Here is a 13,245-nt window from a genome sequence, read left to right on the forward strand (position 1 = left end):
ATGAAAGACTGGATGTGAGATGTTTTTCATAGGCGGAGAGAGGGAGGGAGAAAGAAAGAAAGAAAGAGAAAGGGATAGAGAGAATGAGATGAAGAAGAGTGGGACGGAGGAATATGGAGGGAGAGGACAAGAGAAAGTGGGATGGAATTGATTGAAAGGGGAGAGAGTGAAAGTACATGAGAGATGGTTTGAGGGTGGAAACGGATAGCGAATCAATCTCGAATTTACCATTGATGATGAGCCGTAATTTGTAAATAGGAGATTTCTTGTTTGGTACGTTTCATTTGTGCCATGATGGATGGAGTCGACATCCTGAGAGTATATATAGTTCAGTCTCAGCCTGTGTGTTCAAATTTGAGTAAATTTTTCATCGGCGGAAAACGTTTTCTTGATTCCATAGGATTTTAATTTCATCCACTATACAATAGGTTTAATCTTTCGAATATACATGTAGATTTTAACACACATGATATGCTTTTCTGAAAAAAGGTAGTGAAGAGTGGAGTCGAGTGAAGACGTCCTCATTTTTCTTCGCCATCTTTTGATCGTTGAAGATCGAGAAATTACCGAAGTATGCGTGTTTCTATGCATTCTGTCTTATATTCTGCAACACCATGCGACATAATTCAGGTTTTATCTGTTGCTGTGATTTGATGTAATTATTTCAGCTTTATCTTAGATTGCATGCGTTACTAAAGCAGGTAGTTTGTCATCGATTGACTGGCACTCTACTGCAGCCTTGGAGTTGTCGCGTTCTACTGCGGGTTGTATTGGCTCAGGCTCTCGAGAAACGATGATAATAATAATAGTAATGATAATAGTCATGGTTCACTGCTCATCTGAATTTAAGCCCAGTTGATCTATCTCCGTGAATTTGATGAAGTGGTATGGCTTTATTCAGCATTGGATGGTCAGATAAGATATCTGATGATTATAAATCAAAAATCTGAAAATCGCTAGAAATAGGTTGAAGTGAAGCACTATTCTGCATCTGCCATACCCCTCAACACAGTGGCCACTACGTACTACTGGGGCCAGTTGCTCAAAAGTTGGTTAGAGATAACCGATGGATAAATACCATAGTAATGTCACCACGTCAACTATCTATCCATTAACTCTTACCAACTTTGAAGGCCCCTGATTTTCAGTATTTGTTGATATTATGTCCTGAGAAATACTGATTAGGTCCTACAGTGATCTACAGTCTGTCCGCCATTTTCCCAGAATGATAATTCTAGTGTCATTTGATCTAAGAACTTCAAATTCAGTGATTTCGTATATATAACAAAATATCTTTTTTTGCCAAATCACGCTTTCTTTGCCAAATTACATATTTGTGCTTGTTATCGAAGTCCAAGTGGGAAATCTTCAATTGTCTTCATGTTTAGTGAGTATATGAATTCTCAAAGACTCTTCTTCCGATATGAACTAGGGCAATGAGATAATTTTTGGCCATCTTCAATGACCTGTAGTTCAAACATATTGGATTGAAATTTGCTGAGGACTTATCAAAACACGGGATATCGGACTCATTTTTGGAATAGGCCGTTTTTAGCGCAATTAGCAGCCATCATGGTCATTTCTTCAAAATTGTTGGTGGAAGTCAATATCGTGTAAGCTGCTACATGGTTTTACCAATTTGCCCTTGACATTATACATTTGATTGTATTCCCCTTAGAAATTTTGGTCAAAAACCGGTTCAAGCTTCACCTAGCTGCATAAACTGTTTGCATCGTCTATCGTACTACTGTTTGTGGGGACCTTCATGTCTTCTCAGTTTTCTTGTTTGAATTGCTTGATACACATGTAAGGAAAATGTAAATGTCTTGTCCTTGACTACTGATTCATATAAACTTAATATTCTCTTTCATATTCCAAAATGTTACTGAAAACATTTCACTTTGGCTGCTAAACACATAGAGTTGAGCTTGGCAGCCCTAGAGATATAAAAGACAAGACCAGCTGAAAATTATTGTTTCAAAGTATGAATTCATTCTATGGAATGGAAGATATTGTGGGTTGATACAATTAGCTGATGTACAACGATTGATGTAACACGATGTTGTCCATATGATCTAAAACCCCACATTAAGAATAAAAAGAGTCCACAATGTTTCCTTGAACTAATGAATCATTCTGACTACATCCTAATAATCGTCTTCGGGAATACTTCCTAATACTCACCTTCAGTATTACTGAAGATGATCACTATTAGGATATAGTCGAAATATTGAATAAATCATTAGTAGCTCAAGGAACAATTTCCACTCTATTTATCCTCAGTGTGAGATTTTGTGTTAGCTGCTATATGGTTTTGTTAAATGGCTAACGGAATTTGATTGATTTTACCTTAAATACTCTTAAAGTTTTGCTCGGATCGAAAATTGAATAGTCGAAGAAAAAACAGCACGCAGGAGTATGAAACTTTTTGTTCTCTAAGAATTCATTTCTAATTTCTGGGAAAGATTTTGTTGCATTTCAGTATACTTTACTGTAGTCATGCTCATTGAAATCGGTAATCATTACATGTACACCTGTACGTATTCCCAGAAACCAGTGTGTGTTTCATCAGATTTTTTTAGCTCCTAAAACAAAGCATCTACTATGACTTAGTGTCATTTTAGGGTTCAACTGCATTGATCTGGGAGATGATTTGAAATTCTCTCCCCGGTGTATTGTATATTGGGCACACGGCTACAGTGCATCTACACCACGGTGCGGTGTATCGTTAGTTACTAGAAATTCAACAGTTGCAAGGTGCATCATCGATTTATACACAACTATGCAGTGTAGACTGCAGGGGCAGATGCAGGGACCACTGTCGAGGGTAGCACAACTTATAAAAAGGGCATTTTTAAATAAAAACGGCATTTTTAGATTAAAAAGGGCATTCTGAAATTTTGAAAATCTGCTTTTTAGCTGCAATTTCCAAGCAATTAAAGTCCTGACACGAAGTGCTTTCTAGCAAATTAACTGCAGATGTAGTTTCCAGGTAATAAAGACAAAATCATGAAGAATTATGTGCTCTTTGTTTGAAATTATATACCTCGTCTTGTAAAACAGTGCCCTTTTCTACTTTGGGCATGAAAAAGAAGGGCATGAGATTTTCGCAACGGTAGCATGTGCCTACGGTGCTACCGTCATAATCCGCGCCTGGGCTGGGGTGTAGACAGGAATACTGTAGACAGTCTGAAAGAGAAAAATTGAATCATTTGATGGCAGGAACATCATACACAAAGCTGCTTTGTTACCATTTTGCCAGAAGTGAAATCCATTCAGAACTTGCAAAATCTACCTGTTACTGGTCAGGATTCGACAATTCATTGAGTGATTTAAATCTCGTACCTTTTCCTTGAACTGAAATCACTAAAACCAACTTCTGCATTTAATTGATTTTGCTCAGTCAAAATTTGATTGAAGAGTGATCTCAGCTCATTTCATGTTTAGTTTCTAAAGCTAATCTATGAGATATAGATGGGTCTTAGGTTTCAGGCCAATTTTAGACCGAAAGAATGAATGACTTCACAACTAGCCCATGTGCCTATAAATGGAGTGCAAAATTATTCAGGTTTCTCAGATGGTTTCTGTTGTTGGGATGTTTTGATATTCCCCCTACGATGAATTATAACATCAAGATATCAGACAGTGACTAGCGATTGAGGGGCCGAAATATTCAGCCGTCAACCGATGGGGATGCAGTGACTTGGCAACTGGACAGAAATTCACCGATTCTAAGAATCGAGCATGTGGAACTATATCCGAAGCATTGGTACACGATCGTTTTTCGACCGACAGCTTAACCACTCGGTCACTGTTCCCTGTCAATTCCTGATTCTTTGAGCATGGATCTTTGACATGTCAAGGTTTTTTGATTAGAGGAATTGGCAGTCGTCTTTGTTTAGTAAGAGTCCTCATTCGTAGATAGAAAGGGGATTTTTGAGGAAGATATCAACACCTTGCACTTGAAGTCTTTATATTTAATGATTGTTTGCGTCTATCTACTAATCTAAGCAAATTTGGTAACCACAATCAATTGACATGCTCTATGATTGTGGTGAGATTCAAGGCAATTGATTTCTGGATATGTGAGTGAGCGGTGTAGGCGAGTGGTTAGAGCGTTCGACTGTGGGCAGAGGTCATAGGTTCGAACCCCGTACATAACCGTAGTGTGCCCGCGCAAGACATCCTCATAGATGACTCTTGAGCGCCAGCAGCTTGTCATTTCTCCTCAGGAGAGATCACTGATAAATAGTTAGAGTTATAGGCTGGGAGTAATAATACCGATTTGATGAAAAGCACCATTGAACATTGTATCACAGTGAAAAGGGCGCTATAGAAAGTAAATTACTATTACTATTACTTTGATATATTCTCCAGGGGGCGTTTGATAGCTGGATGACATGGTATTTCCATATATATCGGTACCTATGCATATTTTGTAACCACAATCAATTGCGAAGTTGTTGCTCATGACATGTTTAAATTAATTTTCAAGGCCATTGGGTTGGTTTCTTCATCAAAATTGTTAGATTTCCAAGTGGGCATATTCCTCCCTAGACTGCCTATTTATATTGTGGCCTTGTGCGCAGCATGTACGGCCAGTTATATTCTCTGGCCAGCTGATAATCTCGGATGTTGATTTCGATTGGTAAAACAATATAGTTGGAAATAATGATTAGTTTCAGAGGTACGGTATATTTTATTACATAGGTTTGCTTAACACATATGAAAAAGAGATAGAATTTCACGCATTTGCCACTGATCGATAAGAGATGTGCTCTAAAAACTGGAAACGCGTTTGCAGCTGAATGACTCATAATATAATACAATGTGCTTATTCGCTGAACCTCAAACTCAATGCTTTAGATACGGTAGAATAATTCAGAGTTAAACGATCCCCATAATTCGCAGGTGTTGTGTCAAGTGGAGTGTAAGAATGACAGAAACAAAAAAAAATTCATTCAAGCCTTTAACCCCTTTCATTGCTGACTAAATACCCGAAAGTGCTGGAGATTGAAAAGTAAATCTTTTAAGATTCCACCCCAGTGTGTTGAATAACAGGCAAACCACTACAGTGTATCTACACCATGGTACAGTGTATCATTAGTTCACTATGTTTGATAGGAGCTGCCATCTTTCAATATCGATAAAAACTAATTACTTATAACATCAATGCACCGTGAAGCAGTGTACTAGTTGCCCATCACCGATTTATACACTGCATTGCGGTGTAGACATGCTTAAGGGTTGAATTTGTGAGAAAAAAATATGTTATTACTTAAAAATCATTGATAATGGTAAAATATGATGTCATGCGTTATTTCACGAAATCGTGATAATGTATGATTCTAGTATTTGACAAAAGATCTTCACTGGGCAGTTGTCAAAACTACTGATAAATATTTGTTGCTACGATTTTATACATAGCTATATCGGTGATATTATACATAGCTCTATCATTTCATATTTTATGTCATAGTATGCTGGACAATCCAAATACTATCGGTGTTGGGCTGGCAGCCAGTGTGTCTTATAATTGCCATTCAATCGCTCTCATCTGGACGTTCAACGTCATAATTAAATCAACATTTATATAAGTTGTTTACAACATCTGAGCTTGGAACTTGTATTGTTAACCTTAGTTTTAGGAAGATTATCTTGTCTTTATCACTGTTTATTATCGTCAATTATTAATAGTCATTATGTTTTTAAAGGGGTCTGAACATTCATATTGATGTGCAACCTACTCAGCTCTTTCAGGCTCCTATCATCGATTTCCTGTAGTCTTCATGTATATTTTATGATGTAAATTTTCTTTGATACGAGATGAATTATATTGATTAGGTATTACTCTATTACCAAAATATCAATTTGAAAAAATTCGAGGGATATATCATTGATTACGGCAAAGCCAGGTTCATAGACTGGATGATTAGCTAACCTCTGGTACATTTACCTAGTCTGACCTGGCTATTTCTTTTGATGCACTGTGCCCCAGGAATATTATTGACATCAGGGTGACCACGATTCTGGGGAACACAGGGAATTCGATAAAATGTGGTAAATATCTGGGGAAAAAACAGGGAAATGGTGTAAATTTTTCACACAGATTATGTTCTTCATCTCTGTCACCAGAACACTACAACTTAAAAATCTTCCATTTCATGTGGTTAAGCCTTAATTTCTGTAAAAATATTTCAGCTGAATGTCGAAATATTTACTGGGCTAGCTTACTACTGGATCTGTCAAGATAACCACTCTCTGGTGTTTCCTACTGCAGTTCAGAACACAGGGGAAATCCAGGGACTTAGCAAGTGGACTGATTGTGGTCACCCTGATTGAGTCGAATGAGCATGTTGTTTTATTTTCCCATAAACAATGCGACTACCTTACATGTGGTATTCAAAAATAGTTTAAAAGATCTTCATTGTAGATATTGTTATAATTGTGGTATGATCGTAAATGGCATTGTGAAGTTTTGAATAAGTATAATGTCTGAGTACAATGAAATAGAAAATCTCTCCGTCGTTATTACTAATGAGAGAGGGAGAGAGTCAAAGCAAGTCGAGATAATTAATTTTCATAAAATCAATTGTATGATTGGATTGGATGTGTGGTATATCTAAATGGGTTTGTCGTATAGCCATCTGTTCAAACTGTGTTAACCACGGTGGTGCGTTACAACTCACTCGATCAATGCCTAGTGCCTGGGGCTACAAAGCTTTGTTATAGCCCAGCTTGTTAGCTACCCAGTTGCACACGGGTCCGGTTACTGGAGTTCGAAAATGGACCAAATTGGCCATGACTGGTCTTAGATCCGAGTCATTCATGATTTGCAACTGCGCCTAGAGGCTGGTTTTCAGACACGACCAAGTAACACGTTCGTTATCAACCAATCATCTTAATAATGAGTACCGCCAACTGCTGTGGCGGTCAAAGCGTTATGAATGTAGATACTGCTGAATAGATTTTATCATTGCCTGGAAGTGCAAATAAATATACATAATCAATAATAATCTGCTCCCTATTAGATTAAACTTTTCATGCAGATGATACCACTGCCCCTTTTCTTTTTATCCCCAAATAGCTCACCTTATTTTTTATCAATGATATTTTTTTGACACTGTAAAAGTCCTTACAATAATGGTTATATGCATTGATACCTAGTATCAAAAGTATATGTATGCTAGTATACGTAAAGGGGTTCTCTATGTCATCAATATCAGCGTTCAGATTAATAACAGTTACAATTATGAATTTTGGCGTTTATTTTGAAATCAAACATATTTCATAACTCTTTTCATATTTTTCATAAATTTTGATAATTATTTTTTAGAGGACGTGCATCATCAATATATCAGGGCTAGACTGGTTGCCGGTCAATTCAATTATCAACATATTCAAATACAAAATAACTCTATTGTTCCTTGATAGTATATGATTTATACTGTATAATTTATTGTTAAAAATATTAAGCAATATATGAGTTATTTTTCAAGGCATCAATAAACTTTCAAGTTAGTTTTCTTGTTCTCATTGTGTTTGAAATTGAAAATGCCTTGGTGTAATACGTCTTGTCTTATTACTCCAAGTAAAATACATATGTATGGTGTGTATAGCCTATTGTGCATGCACAGACTTCCATTGGTCATATTCATCACTGGCAACTTCACTGGTGTTTCAACCATTTTAAAACCTAGTGCACAACAAAAAGTGTTGCAATGATTCAGTTCGCCTGCTGTCGCACTAGGGTAAACATGTTTTGGAGCAAAACGAAGTTCAGTCACAAAACTAGCCAGAAAAGCATTGTTTCTGGTTTGTCTTGCTGTGCGCACTAGACACAATCTGGAACTTTCAGTTTGCATACGTGAATATTAATCCGACCGAATTTGAAGATCAGTTCTGTACATGAAGAAAGTTACAGTATCCAAAAGCATTTTTGAAGCCACGTTTTGGTTTGATGGCTCCGAGAATCACCATTCGGAGCCATCCATTTCCCTGGTATCGTCTAAGAATGACGAATGCGAAAACTTTGCATTTGGGTTATATCATCGAATACTTATGCGTTTGATTTGCATTTCGTTACAGGCAACCCGACTCGAGGACCAGCGTAGCAATATCCAACCGGAAACGTCGACGGCCGTCATCAAGCAAGCGCCGACCGTCCCCGACGAGGATTTCTTTAGTTTGATACAGCGCGTACAATCGAGCCGATTAGAAGAACAACGAACTGAAATGCCGCCGCCGTTAAAGCCTATCAAAAAGAAAAACAGTAAAAAGAAGAAGTAGATGCGACCGCCGTCGTCGCTCCTTGTGACAATCCGGACATATGCAAAAGAGTATTTCATTCATCTTCAAATCGATCTGCTATATGTACGTATGTAGCAATCACTACACGCGATTGCAAGAGCTAACCGAGAATCCATCTATGGACGATGATACAACAGAAATGATAATCGTTGATTGATACCGGTGTTCGGGTTTACGTATTAGTGTCGGGCGATATTGCTTAGATCTTGGTTTTCCACGTGATAGCAGCCGGAGAGACGCAGACATATTCGAATATCTTGTCGTTAGAATTTGCCAACTCGTTACTATGGCAATCGTTTCTATCTGCGGTGGTGGAACCGCCGAGTTCAAAAGAATTTTCGTGCGCGCACGCGAAATCATCTTAATCATCTAGCGAATATTAGATATGGCGTAGCGCCGTGTTATCTACGGCGCTTTTTCAAATTTCATCGAAACGTAGTCTTAAGTAATAATCGACGCGATATAATTGCTTATTAAATCCTAATACACACACGCATGCCATACAGCTGGCAGCCATTTTTACTAAATAATGCTTGGGCGTTATGAATTCGCCTTTTACGTGATGAATTGATGGAAATTTCCCATCGAAAGCGGCGACGTTCTGATGGCACTCAAAAGACTTTCGCTGTGATCTTCACCGCGAAACGACACGTATAAAGGCAACTTGCCACTCTTAGCGAACCCCGGGGGGATTTTCAGACGATGCCGTATTTGAAAATGAAATTCATCGAGGGCTGGTAGATGCAGCAGTCAGAAGCGGTAACATTTCGAATGAGAGGAGGGCCGAGCGGGGTTATTATGTGATACTGGCATTCATATCCATATGTTTGTTGCTCATTCCTATGATGACGCTGGGATTTAGTTGAAAATAAACTTGAATTGTATACACGCATAGATTTTAATTCGCATTGGTGATTGGGAAAAGAATTAATGTCCCATACCAATGGACGTATTTCCTAAGCTATGGTTTTAGATTTAGCCATTTGGTTACGGGGCACCGGTACACCAGCTATCATACCAAATGATCTGACAATCGCATGGTTACGATTGTAAATTGTTCATTTTTTTATCAAGGCAGTTGGCATTCATGATGACTGACTGGTGGCCATATTTTTTGTAAAATGGGCATTCTGGGGTATCGGTGACCCTAATTTGCGAACTATCTTTTGAAGAAGAAATTAGTTTTTTGCAGCTGGTCCGATTGATTTTATCACAATTTCTCAAAATTTGTTGTGGATATCTCATAAGGTCTTAGCTGGATTGTTCAGGACTGTTCAATACCATAGAATTACTAGCATAATTGAAAAATTAAGTTTATGATTAAATCTTGAATTCTATCTTTCCTCAAAACAGGTTTTCTCACAGAAAATAAATATACCGGTAGTCCCTATATCAAGTTTATTTTCCTATGGATACACATATATCCATTCCTTCATTCCTGTATGGAGTGTTCAACAAGTGTTGGTAGAATGTCTGGATATCTATATTTACTTTTGACACATCTGCACCCAAAATTTGGGCCAATCAAGGGTACCTATTGCAATACAAATGGAATAAATTTAAGTGCTATGGTTTCCAGATAAAAGGCTGTTTCATTTTTTTTTGTCGACATCAATATAACCCACAAATTGTGTTATTTCCTGAATACTACACGCTGGACGTAGTGCCACCTTGGGCTCTTGTTGGAGTTTACCTAGGACATTCACTAGTTATAGAAAGTTTGAATATAATTTTGATTATATTTTATTATATAACCGAGCATCTCAATTAATGGAATAAGATATTGTCGAAATAGATCTGAATGTTAAGCTGGTGCCTCGTACCCGAATGATTTTTTTGAATGGCTAAATATTTCATCCCTTTCTAGAATTGAAATAGCCAGACAAGGTATGATTCTACTTAGAACCTCTGAAGTAAAGTTTTGTTAAAACACCTCTGGAATGAGAGAAATGATCTTTTCGGTTTGAATACAAACTGTAGTTATACTGTCTTCCGATAGACAAATCAACATCCGAATCGTCTCAGTTTTGCGTCGTACTTCCATTACTGATCACCGACGACGATGCGTCTTTGCCGTGTGCCGCTGTAGTATCTGTGTATATTAAACTTCGTAAAACATGAATATCGTTACGGAAAACTTCGTTTCGTGTTGTAGTCAATCGTGCTGTCGATGATTATCCGGGTACTTTTTTTGCGACACCGGGTACTTATTGTATGTGATGATAGATCAGCTTTCTGGGTAATGTCTGCCTTAATAAAAGAGATAAACGGGTAAATTGTCAAATACTGTCGCAGACCCTGGTAGCATGAAGTATATGATCAAAGTTCACCACCATGTGGTGTTTAAATTATTGTGGTTAAGCTATTTTGCTGTTTTTGCTATATTTGAATGCTAACAAAAGTTTCAATATTTAAAATATTGGGTACCTCCCAGATCCGAAGTGGTATATGTGGGGCTAAAATTTCATTACTTATCAAAATTAATGTATTGACCGTAAGATAGTTCTCATTAGCAACTACCTGTGCTAAGAAGTTGTTCGACACGTTCACTGCCACTGTTTCTTCCCTGTTGCTACTACCAGTTATCACGTAGTTGACAAGAGATCGACTACATAACCAGTCATTCAAAATCGAACAATGAGCATTGAGAATGAAACCAGAATTTGTTCACATCGCCAGCCAATCAGGAACTGTGTCATTCCGATTACCAGAATGCGTGTATCAAACAAATGAATATAAAGGATCAGCTACGGGATAACTTGCAGCGGCAATGATGGCAGAACCAGAACTACGAGATATCTCGGTAGTTGGCAGCGAACTTGTTAAATAATTATTTGAGTTTTAGCGAAAAGTTACATATTTATATTTACATATACCCGGGTTTCACTAGCAGTATTTGTCAAGTAAGAATCAATCATCTGTGAAACTTAAGCATTTGTATTTTCATCAAAAGTGTAAATTGATGTTAAAGTGTAAAGAGCCGTGTTTAAATTTCTCATAGATGGCAATCCTTGAGGAATGTCCACCAAAAATCCTGCAGCCTCAACTACTACGATGAATCATCCCCAAATTCTTTCATCACCAATCTTCTTATGGTCGAAATAAATCAGTCTAGCTTCATTGACTGGGTATGTATGCTTAACTTTTGTTTTTGCAGTTACTTTCTGTAGTTCAGTGACATTTCTGTAATTACTATAAAAATTATCAATAATAGTATGATCGGTTACCATCAGGTGGGGATTCATCCCCCTAGGAATAACGTCGACAACCTGTCTATGAAACCAGCTGCAGATCATGAATACTTCACAGAGGAAATGTTTTACTCTAGGAATACATGTATTCAGATCGGCGTTTTTTGTCTGTCCTTATTGAAAATTATGTAAAATTATTGATAGATGTAGCAACTTGTTGAAAATGGAAAATCAAACTTTGTGAAACATTAGCAACACTCTGAGACAACTTTTTGGAATCTAATCGAGTATGTATATGTTCAAACTTGTCTAAAAATCTCCGTGGTCAATGTTAAGTTATGTGAGGTGTATAATTCATCCTCTAATTTTCATCATAACTCTGAATTCACTAATTCTCGATACAGCTGAACTACCTGTTTGTTATCATATATTGCATTTAGTTGACTAGTGGTCTAAAGCCGGGCGTAGGTCGACCTTGTGACGCGACGCGACGCGAAGTGGGGGCGTAAGTCGGTTGCGACGCGATTTCCAGCAACTGTGTGCAACTAGTTGCTCCCAGTCACAAGAGCGCGTAGGTCGGTTGCGACGGTCACGTCGTGTCGCAGAAAGTAGAACATGTGCGACTCATTGCGACTGGCGTCGCTGGCAGTCACAACCCGTCGCAAGGTAGCGTAGGTCGGCGTGTCGTTGTGACGCGATTGTCGCTGGCGGTGGCAGTGAGTCGCGTCGCAGTGAGTCGCAAGGCCGAACTACGCCCGGCTTAAGGTTTTAAAACATGCCTACTGTAAATAAAAATAATAAATAGTTTGTACAGCCATCCATTTATTATTATAATTATGTTTATCTTTATTTTGATCGAAATATTATTATCATTTACTACGGAACTACTATATTGTTATTAATATAACGGTAGGCCTATTGTATAGAATATCTACCGGTATAAAGCATTTCTATTTATTATTATCATTGAAAAATCATTGTGATGCGAGCCTTCTATATAACTTGTACGATATGAATATGGTTATTATTATCATTATCAAAATTATCTTTAGTGCCAGCAATAAAAAGTGATACATACAATTAATTGACAAGCGCTTGTGTTTCTATATTTCTCTAAAGGATAATGTCATACATGATACCCATACAATATAAAAAACATTTTGTCATGAGGGCAAAAAAGGCATAATTGTTGCTTAAATCTCAGGATTTTGTCCTTGGCCCAGTTCCACAGTTGTGAGTTAACTCATTAAAATCAATTCATTTTCAACTCTAGTCAAATTTAACTCAGAACTGCGGAACTGGATCCAGGGACCAGTTCCACAGTTGTGAGTTAGAGTTAACTCCGAGTTAAAATCAGTTCATTTTCAGATTTAACTCTAGGGTTAAATGTAACTCGGAACTTTGGAACGTAATGTTAACGAGTTATTCTGGTTTTCAACTATTGCCACCTATCTGTTAATTCATAGCTGATTCTCCATTTGTTGTTCACATCAGCGCTTGGCTCTCCTTCATCCTCACGTTTTACGGACACAACAGGTTTATGTAACATCTCAACTGGCTGGACTCGCTGTATGTGCAACATTCAGATTTTCGTCAGTGGCCTAGTTCTCGTACTTGTTTTGAAGAGTTTGTTCAGCATTAACACCACAAACTACCAGAATTACCGTAAGTGAATGTTTTTAAAAAAATTGTAAGGGGTTAATTAACTGGTACAGCGCTAATCAGATGACAACAACAATGTGGT

General features: G+C 37.6%; 1 protein-coding gene across 2 annotated transcripts in view; it reads left to right on the forward strand.

Moving 5' to 3' along the window:
- LOC141908888 (uncharacterized) overlaps window positions 1-12,565 on the forward strand; it is a 79,790-nt gene extending 67,225 nt beyond the window's left edge. For both annotated transcript variants that reach the window (XM_074799154.1, XM_074799153.1), the window contains one exon: window positions 8,089-12,565. In XM_074799154.1, the coding sequence (XP_074655255.1) occupies window positions 8,089-8,289 (201 nt within the window). In that variant the 3' untranslated portion in view covers window positions 8,290-12,565. The remainder of the gene's footprint in view (window positions 1-8,088) is intronic.
- The last annotated feature ends 680 nt before the right edge of the window (window positions 12,566-13,245 follow it).

This window comes from Tubulanus polymorphus, chromosome 7 (genome assembly GCF_964204645.1).
Source record: "Tubulanus polymorphus chromosome 7, tnTubPoly1.2, whole genome shotgun sequence".
Classification (NCBI taxonomy): domain Eukaryota; kingdom Metazoa; phylum Nemertea; class Palaeonemertea; order Tubulaniformes; family Tubulanidae; genus Tubulanus; species Tubulanus polymorphus.